This window comes from Bicyclus anynana, chromosome 13 (genome assembly GCF_947172395.1).
Source record: "Bicyclus anynana chromosome 13, ilBicAnyn1.1, whole genome shotgun sequence".
In the NCBI taxonomy this organism is placed as follows: Eukaryota; Metazoa; Arthropoda; class Insecta; order Lepidoptera; family Nymphalidae; genus Bicyclus; species Bicyclus anynana.
The window spans coordinates 8,768,099-8,789,668 of NC_069095.1; the positions used below are offsets into that span (position 1 = coordinate 8,768,099).

The 21,570-nt window shown below is 36.5% G+C and overlaps 1 protein-coding gene across 1 annotated transcript in view; it reads right to left on the reverse strand.

The window, feature by feature from the left end:
- LOC112051322 (RNA/RNP complex-1-interacting phosphatase homolog) overlaps window positions 1–21,570 on the reverse strand; it is a 47,923-nt gene that overhangs the window by 7,632 nt on the left and 18,721 nt on the right. Inside the window, exons 3-5 of the mRNA XM_024089921.2 lie at window positions 11,375–11,409; window positions 11,110–11,197; window positions 9,904–9,983 (exon numbers count right to left, since the gene is read on the reverse strand). Of these exons, the coding sequence (XP_023945689.2) occupies window positions 9,904–9,983; window positions 11,110–11,197; window positions 11,375–11,409 (203 nt within the window). The remainder of the gene's footprint in view (window positions 1–9,903; window positions 9,984–11,109; window positions 11,198–11,374; window positions 11,410–21,570) is intronic.

Sequence of the window (21,570 nt, forward strand, 5' to 3'; positions counted from 1 at the left end):
ATTATTTGAAGAGGAAACAACATTGAGCTTACGACTAGTTGCTAAGAAATTCTAGTTATAGAAATATATACCTTCAAACTTGTTGGTTTAAATTCTCCGAAAACGTGTGTGTCCTTACTATATTAATCACGCAACAATTATAAGTGTCAAAATGAATATTACACTTTGTCACGCACTCCATTTAAATAGTAACTCTCCCTTGATCCTTCATCGATTTAAATTTAATCAAACCGTGACTTTATGAATCTTTGAAAATTATACGTTTTCACTATAAAGATCCAAATCGAGATTTTAAAGCCAAACTTAATATTAAACTTTCTAAGCATTTCCTGGTCCAGAGTCGGACGTCATTATTTAAGAACTGTCAGAATTGTGTATTTTATTGCTCGGCCGGGCAGATCGAACCAACGTGAATTACATGCTTTCTTATTTAATATTAGTTGCATCTTACGTTTGTGAGATAATTTATATCTAGCGGCGTTATCTGGTCGGTAGATCGCTCCCGAGTTATAATCCCGGCATTTTTCATGCGGCAAGGACCGGTGCGCCTCTGCCCGGCGTTACTGGAAAATTTTTGTAAGTGCGCGGTCCGCGGCTGCAATTATTATGACTACATTTTAACCCTTAACAACACATGGCTCATGGCCACCTTGCTTCAAGCTTGCGTGTCAAAAGGTTTACATGAGATATCACATGGCGATATTTAATGCGACCTGGCGCTATCGGCGCGCGATCTCCAATCGGTAATCCAAGATATCCAATCAGTCAATACGTGTGTGCGGTCTCCATATAAATAAAGCAACCACAGTGAATCGAACTTATTTAATTTTGTAGTTTAATATTGTATTGTAAATTATTGTATCAAAAAAAACTGACAGAAAAATTCCTGTATACGTATGGTTTGTTGAAGATCATTCTTATTTTCAATTTTTTTAGTGATAACATAACATCAAAAGCCGCATAAATCGACTAAACTATTTCAGATTTGGACAGTAAGTATCAAATAGATTACACTCAGAAAATAGTGCGATGCAAATTAAACTCATATTACCAACTTCTAATAATTTATCGACAAGCAATTATTATTTTGTGTCATAGTGTAATTTAATGACACTGATCAATAAATAATAGTGGTTCAAATTCATTAGCGATTTCATTTATCACGAGCCGCAGTACATACGACCTTCGGATCATTGACATTCCAATGCATCAAGTAGACTGTATTAGCCATAACAAAGATATCAGATCGTAGTAGATAGCAGCATTCTCCCACAACCTACAAATTATGGGACCGCACATACGTGATACCACCGCATCCATCATGGTCGGTACAGCGTACGCCGCGATGCCGTACAAGCAACGAAAGTGGTTGAAACTGAGATAATAGGCGACATCTCGATACAACGCCAGATAAGGATGCGCGTGGTTCCCATGCAAACCAGAACGTCCTTAATAGTGGAAACTTGTAGTAACTGTCCTCTGGGACAGAGGTTAAAGAGATTTGTAAACAAACCGATGGCAATAAACAAATGTTTTCGTTTATTAGAGCATACATCACGCAGGGTTTTTATGCATTCTCTTTAATAAACACTCGACGTCATTTTTCCTAAAGACGTTTTTTATAAAAGTCCAATCTTTACAATCGTACTTAGTCACTTTTGCCTATTGAATTCGATGAACATAAACGTCACAACAAATAGAACATCGAAACCGTGTTCTCTGAATATAGGAATATCAAAGATATGTACCTAAGTGATTTTTGATTTAAATCGATTGGTGCAGGATCTTCTGATCTCATATTTAAAACTTTCGTAAGGTAGAGTACTATAGACTGAGTTGCATGCAATTTTATAATAATGAAACAGAGGAGAAATCATGAACTGCGTAACTTCAAGCACTAAAGCATTTCTTGTTTACCAAGGAATATTTATGTCCAAGACAATTGAACGACTCCATACAGACCACCCAAAAATAAGTTACACAACTCATTGCTTAAAATATTCCCACAAATTATGATTCATAAAACCACATAAACGTTACTTGTTCGCCGCCATAACCCTGTAAGCTCATCTCAGTTACGACACATGAATCACTGACTAGTGCGGACATATGACAATAGTAGTTCCAAGAATAAGCTGCAATTGCGGTTTGTCTGATATCCTTATATGGACCTAATAAAATGCCGTTAGAAAAAAAACATAACTCTAATAACATATTACGACTACAAATTAACCACAACCTAAAAATATTACATAGTTACCAGTGATAACATAAAATTAAAAAAAAACCCGTAGGTCATGAAATTATCTTGAATAAAGACTTGTATGCCAGAAATTCTTTTTATCATCATAATGAGTTGGATTAAAGAAAATTATTATTACAATATTAACAATCGGATTTCCATGCCCCAATTTTTCCACCACCAATTTTTTTTACCCAAAAAAGCTAAGAACTAGTCAGTAAAAAATATTGATGACTTGTTTTTAGCTTTGTTGAACTTGAATTAACCATCATTGATTTCTTATTTGCCACTTGGTTACACTAACTGGTTCCCGAGTTACGATCGCATCAGCTCTGAATAGAAATAAGCAGCCCGTCGAATCCGGATTAGAATAATAATCAGTCAATAAAAGGTTGAAAATAGCGGTAGGGCCAAAACCACAGATCACAATAGATAGATGAGTATAAAGACGGTAGAGCTATTTGTGACAAAACTAACTGTCAAAACTAACTGTGAACTTAGAAAAGTAATGTCTATCAGAAGATGCTTGCTGGTACAACTACAGCCTTCATGTTAACAATGGGCGTAGACTTAAGAAATTACATAATCACGCGTCTCAACCGATGAAGGAAAAACATCGTAAGAAAAACTGCATAATTCAATCTGCATTAGGCCAGCATGGTGGTATCATCATGGCAGGAATACACAGATCCGCATCGTACGTATCGAACGCATCAAACAGATTTTAGTATTCTTTCTAGAAAGTCATACATCCGCATCGAACGGAATTTATCTACGGGAAAAATTAAAAATCCGTTTGATGCGATGCGTCCGATACGATGGATGCGATAAGAGGAGACTCGCGCTCAACATTGAGCCGATAATGAGTTGGTAACAACATAAAATGGTCCAAAACTAGATTACAAGAGACAAGGAGTGGATAAAGAAATTTGTGACAGAGATCGTGTAAAGAGCTACTGTCTATTATAAGAGGGGTAGTTGCTGATGCAATTACAGGCATCAAGATATAAAATAAAAGTAGATATCGAACGAAGGACAGAAGCTAAAAGATTATCTTAAAAGGGCAAATCTGAGAGGCAACACATAAGGAAACTTTGAGCGAAATAAAACATTACACACAACGGACCTTCGGCAGCTAATAAACATGTAGGACGTGCTAATTAATTAGCAGCAATCGCTGGCGCCGGTGGCGATGATACATAAACCACGGCATTTCAATATGTCGAGATGAAAAACTTTTATGAGCTGTGAATCATTATTATGATTTATACCATATTCATATACCATATGGCACGGATCGTAACACTTTGAATAATTATTTAATGAATTATTTAACCTAGTGTCACAACCGCAAAATGTTTGCGCTAAATAAATAATAATGTAACGCAAACACTTATGAATGGGATTCTATATTTGTCAAAGCTGTTTTATAACAATAAGAATTCAAATGGATTACAATCATTAAAACTCCTGAGGTCATATTAAATAACCGATTCGTAATATTCCAAACAACAAACATAAACCTTAACTGAAATAAACGTAAACTAATAATTGATGAAAAAGCTCAATTGAATTTAAATAAAATAAAATCAAAATTCATTTATTTCAAGTAGGCTTGTTGTCAGGTAGTGCTTGTAAACTAAATTTGTAAATTACAAGCACTTTTGAAACGTCAACTTTGACTATTTATAATGACTATCACAGGTGGGGAAGGCAGTTTCTACTGAGAAGAGCTGGCAAGAACCTCAACAGTTGCTCTTTAAAAAAAAATATTAACTTTATTAGATCGCAAGGTAGACCAAATCCTGTCTTTGTTACGCTCCCTTAAATCATTATTATGAAGACTTAATTTACACACCTACGTGATACAAAACCAGCAGAGGAGACTAGATTCAATATAAAAAACGGACCTTTAAAATATGGTTGTTCACTTCGCCTTTTACACCCTAGGGTGTTTGCCCTTTCACCAATGAACTATCTATCTATCATATTTTAAAGTATTTGCTCTAAAAGCATATGTTAATTTGATTATGGTAAATTTTGAAACACGTCCCGCGACACTGTACCTAGCATTACACGACCAGAATAATAATGAACTGCATTATAACAAGATTATGCCCTAATCAATACATGAACACGTTTCATAACCCGAATTTAATTAAGTCTGGGACTTGGTATAAGAAATTTCGTAACATTTACTGACAAGTTTAACTATGCGGGTACAATTTTGAGACAAGCAACTTTAATAATACCTATTTGTCCTACGACTCCAATGTCTCAATTATTGCCTGTGTGGTCTACAAATGATTATATGGCAGCAATGTAATGGTCGGAAACTATAACATTGTCGATATTTAGATCGGTTATTACTTGAAATGAAACGCGGTATCCACTGATAATAGGCACGTTAGCAATAATAATATTAGGCCATTACTGGGAAGGAAACAGTTTGTTTCTTTGATAGGTCCGTAGATTTGAATATTTCACAGAACGCTGCAAACTTAAGTATTACATCTTTTTTACTGTCCAAGCTAGCACAATCACGTAGCAGCCTAAAGTAGAACGCGCTACTTGCCTAGATAGTGCACTTGTTAACCCCCTACGCTAAAAGAGGGGTGTTATAAGTTTGACGTGTCTGTCTGTCTGTGACACCATAGCTCCCGAACGGATGATGCGATTTTTTTGTATGAAAGGTGACTTATGGGCGAGTGTTCTTAGACATGTTTGATGAAAATCAGTAAACCTACAAAATTCACCGCTATAAAATATTAGTATCTAAAGATTAAGCTAAAGCAACATTACGAAAATCTTAAATAATACAAGTAGACGCCATTATTGAACATAACTAGTATATTGCTTAAACATAAAACATGTATTAGGCAAATAAAAACAAAGAAGTATGAGACAATTGCTAACTGTGACGTCAATAGCAGCTTCTAGTAGCAATTAGGCTGTATCGATCAGTCAAAACAACTTTTTCGGTTTTCCCATCGCAAACTTGACTGAACCACCCAAAAATAGGAAATGACTTAATAGGTACCTACTATATACCATGACAAATTATCGTGAGATAATTCTCAATCATCCGCTAATAGAACCATAAATACCATTGATTGAAAATAAATGCGGATATAGCATTTGCAGGTGATATGAAATACCGTGTGCAATTTGGGATGAAACTATATAATTTATCTCATAAATCACTAGCAGAACTAGGTTTTCATCCCTACGTCATTGATATTCCTAGAACTCGTACGATTTGCTTCTTCGTGTCTTATACGCATCACAAGGATATGGAACTCTCTTCCGAACGAAGTCAGTAGTTCCTAATTTTCAAAACCTGGGCATCTTTAAGATGAGAGTACACATCTATGATGAGATCTACACTTAGGTACCATCAGGTGAGATCGTGGTCAAGCGCGAGCTTATTCCTTATAAAAAAAAAAGAACCTCGTGGTTTAACCAGCGTAGTTTCACCGTGTGAATGCGGGGATTAAAATATAGCCTATGGTAATTCCTGATAATGTAATTTTCTATTGATGAAAGAATTTTTCAAATCGGTTTAGTTTTTGATTTTATGCGTTACATACAAAAGCCATGATATGTATATGACCTCTGCCTCTGATACCGGAGGGCGTAGGTTCGAATTCACTTAGGGGAATTTGCCTCGTACTTTTCAGTTATGTGCATCTTAAGAAATTAATCCCGTGTTTCAAACGGTGAAGGAAAAACATCGTGAGGAAACCTGTGTGAAGTCTGCCAATCCGCATTGGGCCAGCGTAGTGAACAATTGGCCCAGCACTTGTCATTCTGAAAGGATACTCGTCCTCAGCAGCTTAATATGGGTTGATAATGATGATTGATTAATACAAATCTTTCTTCTTTGTAACTAGTAATACAAACCCGCTTCCAAAATATTCGGATAATATTCAACATCACATTTTGTGTGTATTGAAAATGAATAAAAACTTCAACAGTAATAAGTGTTCATTAGCGACACGTAAACAAGTCAGAAGAAATCCTCGGAAATCCCTTTTGAATCTTGGACCATAAAAAATCTATTAATCCGACAATCGTACTTCAACGGTGGTCACAATTTATAGTCGGCACGGTCGGTACACAGGCTGGTTTGTAATGACGACATGATTGTGGACAGTCGACATGGAAAACAAGTAAAAATATAGCCGTGATAAATGAACAAACGGTCGAGGCACGCGAGAGTCATTACGTCCGGGCGCCTGATCTTCGTCTTGCGCAGTGAAAGGTCAGGAGGGAGGTCTGACCGCGTTACCTGTATTGAGCACTTAATAAAGTACTACTTACTATATGTACCTATAAGTTGTTGCTTTGATTTATCTTAATTCTAATATAGACTACCAAAAGCACCTTGTGATTTTTTCGACATAAATGCACTCATCTGTTCTAGGAATTTCTATTTCCAGTAGAACCTGGCTTTTGAATCGATGGTAGAGCCACTATCACTAGTCATTACAAACAGACAAACATGACGTTTCAATAAAATAAGCCTACTTTCAGTTAATGAATTTGTTTAGTGAAGAAATTAATATTTTTAAATACCATAATCATCATCACGAATCTTTTCTTAGAATTAGAGGCGTTAGGCTAATAGCTGGTCTAATGCGGACTTCAAACACGGAGAGAATTAAGAAAACTCTCAGGTATGCAGGTCTCCTCACGATGTTTTTCCGTCACCAAATCAATCAAATCAAATGAAATCATTAGGTACTTGTTAGCTAAAATGTGGTACGCGTTCTGATCTTGAAATATAGCATGAAACTTTCTTATACAATTTGAAGCTTCGTCAAAAAGAATTCACGATTTGAAGCACATGATATTTAATTTCCTTATGTCAGCCATTGACGGTCAATTATTCTCACGTGTCTGCAGCTCAAACGGCAGCGAAGACGTGTCATAAGTCGAGCCTTCATGCACGCAGCGGCCAATACACGATCAGTTATAAGCGTGAGTGCTGCAGGAACGTGAGAAGAATTGATCGTCTATGGCGTGCATAAAATGCACCATTCAAATACCTATCACTCAACAACTAGGAGTAGCATTACGGGTGGCGCATTTGTCTACCCGTAACTGACAGACGAATGCGAGGCTCACGGGCGCGATAACAGGGACGAAGTATCTAAGAGATGCCGATGGTTATTTATGGCGAAGCCGCCCGACGACGTCGCGCAGCATCTAACAAAAGACTAAACAAATGACCGAGATAATCTTCAAGTTAAAGCTCTTAGTTTGGACGTAGTATAAATCTGATTAATGTGATAACAGTCAGTGTCAATCATTATCAACCTATAATAATGGGGAGGAAATAAAGCGGTTTGCAGGAAGTCGCTGGATGCTGGCGATTAGAGCTTGTTTTTTTTTTGGATGTCCATCCAAGAGGCCTATGTCTACAGTGGACGTCTATCGGTTGTTAGTGATGATGATGATGACTACAGGGCCAGACCTTCCTCCTTACAGGAGAGGGGTTACGGAAAAAACCCACCACGCTACTCCAATGGGGGTAGGTGGGCTACTAGGGTAGGGGTAGGGTGGCTAGGGTATTAAATTTAATTTCATTAGGGGGAATTAAATTTATTATCGACTTCTATAAGATGTCCGCCGAAGCACTGGGGCGTAACACCACCAACTTCCCAACCAGACTAAGAATTTTAACTAAAAATTTCGAAAAACTCAGTATCTCATATAAGCCCGACCTAGAATTCGAACCCAGTGGCGCTAACATGCGACCAACAAATTAATCTCGTGAAGAGATATAGACAAATTTTAAACAATGACGGTGCAAGCGGAAATATCGCTATCTGTTTCATTGTGTTGGGACGAAAGAGATGGGACAGGAACAACTCCGCTGCCATTGGACAATATTTTGTCTTTTTCTCATCACTTTGTTGCATGTCAGGACCTCGCGATCCGAAACCACATAGGATAACCACTGGACGAGGCAGTTAGTAACCGTAAGTGTACTCTTAATAAACCAGTAGATGATGAGACCTAATAACGTCAAGAGTTAACGAGTTAATAATATATTTGGTCTCAAATTCTGTGAGACATCTGTCGCACGTAAGGTGAGACGCACTGGGGCAACGACAAATGCCTTTCAAATTCCTTAGGTCGGATTCCCACTATACGCCGGACCGGTAAAACTGCCAGAGGGGCTGTACAATTTATATGAAGCTATCCACACTATCCCGGTTGCAGGTCCCCGATATCTGACGTCACCCGGACGTGGGCTGTTTAACTCACAATCTCAGGGGCGCCCGGACTGATACACTAGGCCAAAACACTCTTCCAGAACAGCCCTCTAAAGACGCGCTTAGAGAGTCATTCCGTCCAATTATGCTGCTTCGGGCTTCGGGCTCCATCAGGCGATGCTTCTGCGCTCGCCCAAAGCCCCCGGTGACGCCGCTGATGTCCCATTAAGGAGCCTCACGGCAATTACACAAGCAGAAAGTATGCCCGGTCCGGTCAAAAATACCAAGCCTCATTTTTGCCGTCTAACATCAACTAAAGTGAGTACTTGACTATGCAATTTTCTTGCAAAATCCGGTGTAGTGTGAACACTTCTGTCAGGTATCCGGTTTCCGGCAAATCTGCCGGGCCGGCGTAGTGGGAACCCGGCCTAATGCTCTCGCATCAGGCGTGGGCGGCAGACGCCGAAGAACACAAGCGCTAGATGCGACCGGCTTCAATTGAATCCGATGATGTACCAGACACCAGTGGTACTTCACTAGCAGGGTTCCCAACTTAGGGGTTTTCCCCCCAGATTTAGGGGGCAAATAAGTGAAATGGGATTTTTTTAGGGGTTTGAAATTTTTAGGGGTATTTTCAGGGATTTTTTGACTCTTTAATATTTTTAAATTGATGATAATTTGAATATTTCTTTTTTGGCCTAGCGACTTATAACGACATATAATACGTTATTCTACAACCACTCTGAGACAACTGGCGGCTATTTTCATCGAATAAAAAATAAAATGGTAAATTTATTCATTGTCAACATGTATGATTTCAAAAAATCTGAATCTTCAGATAAAGACGTAGTATTTTGTCTGTATTAAATATAGACTTTTGAAACATATGACAGCATATTATTTCTAAATTATTATGAATTTATATGTTTAGGGGGACAACTCAATAATTAAGGCGATTTTAGGGGTTTTTGACACAAACTTTAGGGATAAATATTTTGGACAGTTGGTAACACTGTTCACTAGCTCGCAGTCTCCTGCGCGCCGTCGACGCCTACACACGCGTAGAGATTTATAACATTAGCCATATTTGGCCTACGAGTGGCGCCAATTCGACGCTTCAAATTAAAATTGCGGCATATGCAAAAAGATTGCTTTGTTCGATAAATATGTCCGTTTTTATTTATTACCAAGAGACATGTTGTTTATTTTCATTAATATGTCATAACAATTAGGTAAATGAATGTATAAATAAATGTCTTAACAACGTATCTTGATGTCTAAATAATTGTGTATTTTGGATTAGTTGAATTAGTAAGTTACGAAGATGCTAAACCAATACTTGAATGGTTACCTTGAACATAATTAAAGAAATCACAATAGATACTCATGTACTTTAGAAGTAGCTTTATGAAATTAGGTAAAAACAAAAATACTTACTTTGTCACTGTAGTTTCCGGTGGTATTATTCGTCCTGGCATTAAAAGTTTTGTATGCAGAATACCCGCCGATTTAAATTCCTGCAAAAATCAAATTGGTTAAATACAAGAAGGACATAATTCTCAGTATTATTTAAACTTCTTTTGTAGGTACCGAAAATACTTTTTTGATTTATATTCGGATATAAAATATCTACATTATATTCTATGTCTAGTTAACCTAGCCATGTGCGATTGGTTCTATCTAATCATACTAACATTATAAAGGCAGAAGTTTGTGTTTGTTTGTTTATTACTCCTTCGCTTCGCATACCTACTGTATTTAACTGATTATACCCTGAATAGACATACAGGCTACTTTTTATCGCAAAAAATCCATGAACCATGTTATCGCGATTATTTTTTCTGTATAAAACCTGAACTTCACGCAAACGAAATCGCTAATATTAAAAAATATATTTATATGTAATTCAAATTCGTCCATATCTACCGAGAGAAAATTTTGAATCATATTTGAAACATTTAATTTACGTCATACTCTTCGTATGATAGATAGTCAATACCAACAAATCTGGTATCAAAAAAAAAAAATACCGACCGAATTGAGAACCTCCTCCTTTTTGAAGTCGGTTAAAAAATAATAATTCTCGATACTCCCAAAGTCCTAATTAAATTTTGTAGCTGAAAGTTAACACAGCGTATAAAATCTCCATTCGACATTGACTCGACGACAGCATTTAGGTCGATATCCACACATATTGATCCGTAAACGACAGTAATTAGATTAACTCCACCATTCGTACAGACATATGTCAAAGTAACGAGAGGTGACAGCAAGCGTGGCGCCTCTATCGATACAAAGTTGGGACAAGTTTCAAACACTTTCAAAACTTGAAGTGAAGAAAATCGTCTTGTTAATCCAACCTATACTGACAGGTACAGGTAATAGTGCATTCGTTATGGATCATGATGACCTAATCATTAAAATACTTTTAATTAAATAAATGGGTATACTCGTATAATATGATAATACTTCCTGTACAAGACATAACCGTATCATCTGATACACAAACAAACGTTATCATCCAGAACCTGAAAAACCCGCACTTGAGCTTGCGATGGTATTAAGCTCCATATTTCTTCTCCTAAAAGGAGAGAGGCGACTGACAATGATGAAGTTCAAATAAGGAATATGTCTTGATCATACCTGTGAATCGTAGTACCGCGCCGTGTTGGTCAGATCTATTACTGCTCGTAACTTGGGAATTGCTTCCAGAAGTGTTTTAATATCCCATCTGAAAACAATAACAATACGTTAAATATGTAATATGAATTAATATAAATAAATATTTAAACGCACTTATTTAAGTAATCAAAGGATTAAGATTGAGAGCAAGAAAACGGGAATTTAGTTACAAACGATTGATTTTAATAAAGGTAAGTTGAAGAAACTTATAGTTAAAAATACTTACATTTCATTAGAACTAACAACTTTAGCTTGTACTATCTGAAACAAATAAAAGCACAGTTAATCCTAGTCGTCAAGGTCAAGCAAGCTTAAGAAGATATCGTCTAATTACATATATGTAACACTTTCTAGAAATTTCGGCGCCATTAGCACATACCATTGTGGCTATAGACAATAGTACTTTGAAAATGCCGCACGTAGGCGACACTGCACTGATAAGAGACCTGATCAATCATCGGCTGGCCCTACCTCACCGGTGTCGTTGACCTGTCCGAGGGCCACCTGATGGGATCAAGTTTTATGAGATTTTCTAAATTAGTTAACTCGTACACTTCAACTGATTCGTTGGTCCAGGAGTTAGTCTATGAGGTCTTGGATTTGAGTTCTGGTCAGGATTCGACAAATTGAGTTTTTCTTTCTCCCAAGAAGTTTTCAGCAAGAATTCTTAGTTGAGAAAGCTGCTAGTGGTGCACCCCTGTGCCACAGACAACACGCTAAGCCGTCGGTTTTGATCATTATCATTAAAATCTGATATCGAGAGATCGTTATCCGTAAACTCGCCAACCCACATTGAAACAGAGTGATGAGTATTATCCTCCTTTAATCACTCTTCTATAAGTTAAGAGATCTGCTGGCCTATTCACCAATTTGGTCTTTATTAACAACCGATAATACGAAAGGTCATTCATCACAAAATCTCAAAAACCGCTTGACATAGATGAAATTTGGCAGAGAGGTAGTTTATAGATAGTAGAAATCGGCTAAGAAAGGATTTTGCCAGAGGGCCGGATTAAAGAGGTCTAAGGGCGGACGAAGCCACTGGCGTCCGCTAGTTTAGTATATGTCAACAAACATACGTCAATGTTAATGAATTAGCCTACTGGTCCAGTATTGATCCGTTAAAATAGAATGCTACTGATGAACTCTTATACTTCAGACGTCACTATGAATCAGAAATCCACGTCCTTCGAAGAAGCATTTAAGTTTTTAAAAATAAATGAACATTAGATTTTTTTGAGAACCGTAATATTTTATCAAAACCGGTGAACATAAATCCCGAAACCCATCACCACTGCACCGCAGGCAGAGATATTTAGTTAAAAATTTTCAATTTCGCCCAAAAACACCTTAAATAAAATGTCAGGTGCCTAATAATAGGTTGTTATGGTAGCAATAACTTATCTTCAGTGTTGACAAGATTGAAAAAGATTATGGTAAAAGTATTGAACGCCAGGAGGCGTGTGTTAAAGGGGTTAATTTTTAATTTGGATTCGCTGGTGGCCATTAAAAAAATGGCTGTCCATTTAAAATTTTGCATTACATACAGTGCATAACTGATGTTTCATTTGGATGAGTTAACATTTTAATAAAAGAATAAGATTGCCTTCCATTGGAGGGAGGAAAGCAAAAAATCAGCAACAACAAATAATACTGTGTAAGGCGTAATATCGAATTATTAGCAAGTTAACGAAAAGAAAAGTCAATGCAGTAAAATTTTAATAATACCTCTATATCAAAGCGAAAGACCATCTACTTGACATGATGAGGACAAAGATGAAGTTCACTTTAAGGAGGTTTAAAGACTCTATAAAGTTTAAGGGAAAAAATGCAGAAAATGATTTCCACGCGGACGGAGTCGCGGACGTCCGCTAGTATCGAATAATTAGCAAGTTAACGAAACGAAAAGTAAATGCAGTAAAACATTAATAATGCCTCATAATAAATCTTTGATTACCCGCTGACACGCCCGACAGGGCAATCGCATTAAACGTGAATGTCGCATACGCCGTTGAAAGTAAATTTGTCATTTTTACGACGCACCAAGTTACAAATTAAAGTACGAAAATAAGTGCCACCAACAGGGATAATCGCAGATAAATTAATTAGGAACTGACATAAGCAAATGTAAAATGTCGACACATTAAACACTTGCGTGTACCTACAGAGAACGAAAGCATATAAAAAATTAAGTAGCTATTCTTAAATTTATTTATTTGCGAAAGTATTACTTACATTGCAGCATTCGTCTCTTTTAAACAATACCCAGTGAAAGACGATGATTCAATCTAGCCCATAAACACTTATAAAATTAAGTTTTTGTATCAATAAAAAAAAAATCACAGCTAGAAATTCTGGTCAAATACGGTTGAATAAAGGATTGCAGCCGTTTCCGAAATGGTGAAATATTTTAGGCGCCAAAAGACAGGCCTCATAAAATGCACAGACAAACGCACAATATAGTGAGTCAATTCAAACGCCTCTTACAGCCAGGCCACGGAAACAAGTGGCGAAAACAGCTATACGAATGGCGGTACGGTAGGAGAAGTGGTGATAAAAACCACCAATATATATATTTATTTTGGCTCGACGTCCAAATAAAGTCCAATATATCTCAAATATTTATATGAGTAATTCTCCACCAAGTATCAATATCCGATGCTATGATCGAAAATATAAAAATTTTGGTATGTAGCTGTAAAGTTTTAAGTAAAAAGAGGGTGCTAAGGTAAAATATTCACGTTGGTTGTTGTAAGTGGATACATTTCCATACTAAGATTTCGCCGAGACGCGTCGCTCGTCTCACCTCGCAATTTTTTGCTACAGCGAATGTCTCGTGGCCAGACCGTTAGTGCCAGTATTGTATTTCAATTCACCCGTTTCTAACAGTTCAATTTCAGTACGAATCAATTTGCATCACAAACGCGACTTGTAGTTTTACCGCAAGTAGTTTACTTCAAGCACTACATCACCTACTTTCACGCACCATGATGTTACGCTGTGAGTTTCTGGAAGAATATTGTCGCAGTGATAAATCTACTGAAATATTCGTATATACTTGATTTTAATTGTCTCCTGTTCAAGCTATCTTCTATTTCGATGGAAATTCGGCTACGTAGCAGTCTATAAATAATTTATAACTTCAACGTTCAGTCAGAAACGCAGCATCATCGATCAGGATATTTAGGAGACAATAATTTTATTCCTGTGTCTACAAGATTCAATTTATGGACAATTTATCTAACGCGCAGCACGTTGCAGTGCATTGTAGTGTTTTTGACAATCATCGGATCCGTTACGTCGTTTATTCGAATGGTAATGATGGCATAATTGACAGAGGGCAACTATTGTTCCCATTGTGTTCTATTGATATTAGGGTTTTGTCGCCTTGTAATGGAGGAACTTTTGTTATTGTTTTAAAGATCGTTACTCACTCGTTCCCCTTTTGACACCAATGATGTAAATTGAAAAAAGGTGGAGTAGGCATTCAAATATTTAATCTTTCACATTCACGGTTAACACTTTTGTAATATTACGAAAGACATGAATTTAATTATATATATCGAGCAAGGCGTAACGTAAAATTATTTAAACTCACGATAACGATAGCTGATTAATGTCATGGAATTGCACACAGAGTTCGATATGTCAGAAAATAAAAACTATAATGAAAAGCTCTAACAACTTGGACGTTAATCCCCTCGTCATGGCCGTCTATTACAAGTAAGTCATTAAAGTTAACACGTTGTATTGTATAATGACTTTCGTAATCCCTGGTGTCAGAGTAATTGATATGTGGCGAGCATTTCATGCATGCGGGCTTGTCGACAGCCCAAACTCTTAAATCATATATTACTGATTTCTTTATTAATTCAAGCAATATACGGGTGTCAACTATTAAAAGTAGACAGGACATTGGATATAACGGGGGAACGATAACTAAATCAATGAATAAAAAAGTTCTACTATTATAAACGATAACTCGATATCGATGCCGGTGAAGTTCTACATAAACAAGTAAAAGAAATGGCCCGTAAAATCGGATTCCGTTTTCGTTTCGAGCGATTAATCGAATAAAAACCTAGTGGATCGGATGTCGGGGGCATTTATCGCGCCTAATTGCGACCACCGCGCCGAAAATCGGCTTCGAAACGAGTTGGGTGGTGTGATGGGCTTCGATGATACCCTTTTTAAAGGAGCCATGCTTCTATTATTGTTTAAGGAACACATAGGACTATTATGATTCTTCATATGAGAAAGATGTCTAGATTTATAATAAAACAAACCTTTAGTTAACGTTATCATCACTTATGGTGTATTAGGATTATCTACTTTTAAATTTATTTAAGAATCTAAGTCTAAGTATGTACTGCAAATGCGTAGAATTGCAATATGCTAGTTAGATACAGTTCTTAGTGTAGGAAATATTATATTTTATAATGTAAAAGTAAAGAGAAACTACAAGGATTTCCACTAATACTTTCCTAGAATATTTATACACGTATGTGTAGCCTCTCTAACTATTTAAACACTTATAGTAAAGATTTTAATCGTGGTAATGGTTGAAGTACTATGTTAAATCATTTTGAAATTAAAATCACAAGACAGAATATGATCATATAACTGAAATGAAATAATATTAAAAACAAGTGTACAAATCACTCTGTAACAGTATCGTTTATTAAAGCTTTTTTATTACTACTGCGAAACTCCTCAAAGAGAAGTCGTAAGTCGTAACCAAATCTGGAAAATATTTCAATCCTATGTGGTCGCACTACACAGTTTTGCAGAATTGAATTTTTATCAAATTCACTGCAGTGAGGCTTGGAATTTCTATTCGCGCATTTAAATCGTAGCTCAGATGGACTATTACGTACAAATGACTGTATAGAATCAAACCAGATGAGCAAACAGATGGAAAGGAGAAATGCAGTCTCCATACAAACTCGGGTTCAAAATATACAAATGATAGAGCTGAAAATTGGCCATAAATTAGTACAATTAAGAAAAACTCATCAGGCAAATTTTCAAAGAAATCTATATTTGGCTAATCAGTTAAATTACTTAGGCATTAATCTGTATCCCTTTGACATACAATTCATTGTATTATGTGTCTAACTGACAGGGGACAGTTTTAATAAGGATTTGACACTAACTTGACATATCTAAACAAATTATGGTAATAATGATATTTGGCAATGACATCTTTCATTGAGTGACTTTGACATTTCCAGCCCGCGTTTGCAAAGACAATTGACAATCAGTGAAATACGCATCAAAGAGGATATATAAATAACTACGATCGGTGTGAAAATAATGGAATCAGCTTTTTTTTCCCTGTTGACAAATATTATGATATGATATGCTAAGATTCTAATGGAGTAATCTAGTAAAATATACAAGATTTCATTTGATTGGGTTTAAAGAATAAGGAAATCACTCATATTATTAAATGTTTAATTAATTTCCAACGGACGCCCACTCGCGTAAAATTCTATTTTTACAAATCTCGCGAAAACGAAAGATGTTTCCATTATATTCATTATAAACCAAGATACAATATATCTCCACTCCAACCAAATCAGTCTAGTAGTTATGGCGTGAAAGAGTAACTAACATACATACACAACAACATACACACAGGTCTTAATGTGATTAGTGTACTAATTGAAACGTAAATTAACTATCTAGAATGTTTCGTTCGATAGTTTTATATAAAACGGTTTTAAAACCAGTTTCAGTGCCGGTATCATAAGAGACGATAACTCGCGCGGATCATAAAGGATACCCAAACATGTAAATGTAATCACGATTGGACACACCGAAGTTTTTGACAGCGCTCAGTTAATAACCACCAAATATTGCACATGATAACTGGAAGACGTTTAAAAGAAATAACGTGGAACACCCACCTTTCATCGTCCTCATTACTGCGGAAAAGAAATTTAAAGTAACAAGGAAATGTATACATTTAACTCTGGAAGTGTTACAAAAGGAATTATATTTTGATATTAACAAAGAAGATAAAAATTAAAAATAATAGTGTTGTGGTTACAAAACGTCAGACTAAAGTAAAGTAGGTCATTATACGGGAACTAATATGGTTATGCACGTATTTAATTTCCAATGATTTCTTTGGAAAGGAGTTCTGCTGATAATATTCAACTAAGTAACGTTAACATCTGATTAGGAAGTCCATTGGTCTATCAAGATTATTTTAATGCAGTTTTAGTTTGAATATGACTCCTTTTGTATAATCTCCACACAATATAGATCATAATTCCACGGTTTGGTATGAAAACAAGACAGTCAAGAAAGCTGATTACACGGTGCTCCCACGATCTCATGCCCTGGCGGCGCGGAGTACGAAACTTAGCGCGTACGTGTCAAAAGATGTAATTATGAAGAAATCCAATCAGCGGGCGCGCGATCCGGCGCGAGCGACGACGTTGATTGAGCGATAAATTTATTGAAGATAAATCGCCTTATCGCGACAAATCAGTAGCTGATATATCTGGTGTACCCTTTTTAATGCCAGAGCGGAAAGAACAAGGGGACATTTATGTTCACGACGTGTTACGAGAATCGCTTTAAACGGACATTTAAGTCCGATCAATTACATACACATTTTTAATTAAATTAGTTCATTAACAAAAACATATTTAGATTTTTTATTACACGCGTTGGGAGAATATTATTATGGTCATATAAAAGGACCTCACTCTCTCGGAATCTCACTGGCTCGGCATGCGTGCCATCAAAATATTTCAACAAGTAAAAGTTAAATCGAAGATCATACAATTTAATAAAGAAAAAGTAATAAGAAACGTTTAAGGAAAAGAAGACTTATTAACCTACAGTTTAAACGAATAAGCCAACTTCGAAATTTAAGATATCGCAAGCGTGAGCGATAAATTTTATGAAAATGTTTGATTATGTCTTGTTGTCAATAAAGACTACCTACTCAAAACAATCAGACAAAGAAATTTAATAGCAAAGCTAAATATGAAAATGATCATAACATGAATATTCCCAGACAGATGAATCTCAACACGACTTTTAAAATACAATGCCTTCTTGGAGCGGTCGTTTAATAATGTGAAAATATCATGTCCTTGTAGGCGTATTGATGGCGCCCTGAAACTGCGATATAAATTCTGATACGTTCACTTGAAAAATATTTTATGCGATGTCCCGAGGCGGCACATGTGGGACATATATTATGAAAGCGAAAAAAAACTAGAATCTGTAAAATTAATCTATCCACGGCGCCTCGCACACCTCAACAAATCACAACGTTTTATATTGTACGTAGCAAATGTGAGCCCGCGGCGGGTATAGCACTAAACAGCCTGACTAATTAGACGCACTAGGCAACAAAGGGCGGTCATATGATCTAAAGAACAACGTTTTACAGCCAATAGCTGGTATAATGAACTCTATTGTTATCGACATAAAGACAAAGGGAATGGAATGAGGTAAGTGGCAAGTGTATTCAAAGCGACGTGTGATGGCGGCGTATGATAGGCCGCCCACACGAGGCGCCGCGCGGCGAAATTCGTGAGAAGTGCTCTGGCGCCGCGACCGACCAAACGACTTGTACGAGATATTAAACTTCATAGACATTTCGTTAAAAAGCTTGCAATTGAAGCAGTAAAAACTTGCTCAAACATAAATCTAAACTAAAATAAAATACTAGTACCTACCAGTACTATTAACATGCATTAGTTTAATTACAATTACATACCACGCACTTTCTAATTATTAATTAAACTAGCCGACGCCGCGCGGTTTCAACCGCGTGGTTCTCGTTCCCGTAGGAATATAGGGATAATATATAGCCTATAGCCTTCTTCGATAAATGGGCTATCTAACACTGAAATAATATTTAAAATCGGACCAGTAGTTCCTAAGATCAAACAAACATACAAAGCTTTATAATATTAGTATAGATAAAAGAATTTAGCTAGTGGAAGAAAATAGAAAAGCATTTAATTAACACATTGAAATTATTATTAGATAATGTAACTTTTGATTATAAATATGAACAATAAAACCATCTTTGCACAGTTCTGTGAATTCATTTTTTTAATTTGAGTAACAAAATATTGTTTTAATTGTCACTCAAATTTTTAAACTAAAAGCATTCTCATTTAAACCAAAATTATTATCTCAGCTGAATTTTAAAAGGTTTACGAAATATTAAGTCAAATTAGAATTCATAAAAGTGTGTATTTGGCAACTCTTTTATCTCAACACATAAAACAACATTTTGCAACCGATATTATTGCAAATATCACCAAAAGAAGCTACTTGTGAAACCATTAAAAAGATCAATTATAAGTTCGTGTATTATTTTTAATAAATTCATTTATTTATCATTAAGCAAGTTACCGTGATTTACTTTATTCCGATTAATGCGCGCTGCTTATAAAAGGATAAGCAAAATTAAATCTCAGTTCTGGTTCCAACTCTTTTACGCAATTACGAGTATAAAATTTTTGTATAAAAGTATGTAAAAGTAAGTAGCTGTAAGTTAATCTTTTCCTGTACTAAATTACCTTTTTGACGACTTCTCTGGCGCAGTTGGTAGTGAAATGGTTCTCAGAGGTCCTGGGTGCGATTTCCAGCAGTTCTAAATTGACTCAGGTCTGATTTGGTAGAAGGCTTTGGTCGTGGCTAGGCACCCTACCGGCAAAGTCGCCAAGCGATTTAGCGTTCCCGTACGATACCGCATCGAAACCGTTAGAGGTACGGGTAGAATAAACTTGTACCTTTTCCAAGTTAGGCGCTTTCATCTTAGACTACATCGTCACTTAACATCAGGTGAAATCGCAGTCAAAGGTTAACTGTAACTGTTTTAACGGCCTCCGTGGCGTAGTGGTATACGCGATGGATTTACAAGACGGAGATCCTGGGTTCGATCCCCGGCCGGGTCGATTGAGGTTTTCTTAATTGGTCCAGGTCTGGCTGGTGAGAGACTTCAGCCGTGGCTAGTTACCACCCTACCGACAAAGACGTACCGCCAAGCGAATAAGCGTTTCGGTACGATATCGTGTAGAAACCGAAAGGGGTGTGGATTTCATCCTCCTAACAGGTTAGCCCGCTTCCATCTTAGATTGCATCATCACTTACCATCAGGTGAGATTGTAGTCAAGGGCTAAAGGGTAAAGAATATTAAAAAGAAACTGCCGGATAATTAAAAAAAAACTGCACAAATATCAAGAGTTCCGGACCTTAATTCTCCATTAAAAGGCAATTTCTCTGCAATAGGTCCGCACAGCATAAAATCAACATGAAACTGGTCGCAGAACATGCAGTCGACAGTCGGGGCGGGGCGACACACCTCTCTATTAATGCTCAGCCTCTTGCAGGTGTTGGCCTTATAGTAACAGATGAAAAGACCTCGTTCCATGTTATGCAACCTTGGTAGTTAGTAGACTAAGAACTGCTTTTTTTAACCGACTACGCAACACAAGGGAGGGTTATGTGTTTATCAGTCTATGTATATGTATACTCGTATATATGTACCTATATTTATGTATAACATATACATAAATATATGCCTATAACATATACATAAATATATGCCTTTGTGACCTTCTAAAGGCAAAACGAGAGTGAAAAGTGAAAAGAGTGCAAGTTTTGTTGATTATGTTACGTTACGTTACGTTAATCTCCTCTTCATAGTATCTTACTTGCGCGAGCGTCACTATTGGCCATCTTCATAATTCAATATGGCGGCAACCAAACGCCGTATTGTGAAAAAGAATGTCAAGAGGGGACTCGTTGAATATATTGTAATTGAAAATCATTGTTAGTTTTTAAATAACCGTTTGAGATCTATAACAATACAATAATATCTCATATAATCTTTTCAAAACTTTTGCTACATAAAACGAGATACATAGATACACCCAGCTATTCCTAATAACCGTGATAGCCCAGTGGATATGACCTCTGGGTCCGATTCCGAAGGGCGTGGATTCGAATCCGGTCCGGGGCATGCACCTCCAACTTTTCAGTTGCGTGCATTTTAAGAAATTAAATATCACGTGTGTAGCCTAACCCCTCTCATTCCGAGAGGAGACTCGAGCTCAGCAGTGAGCCGAATATGGGTTGATAATGATGATTCCTAATAAGGCTCTTATAATATTTTCAGTTTCTTTATTAATTACTTAATATTGTAATTTCAAGTGACTCAAGTTTAAAGTTGTTTTACTATTTTCTATTTTTAACCAAGACCTTTCATCATTCTAGTAAATAGAAACTGTTTACTTGTTTCATTTAAAATTTTTTGGGCAAAGTAATCTCCTGGAAAGATTGCTTCCCTGTCAGCATGATTTATTATTATCAAATTAGATTGTTTTTGCAGTTAACACAGGCAAATAAGCAAACAGGTCATCTTTGACGAACACCGTC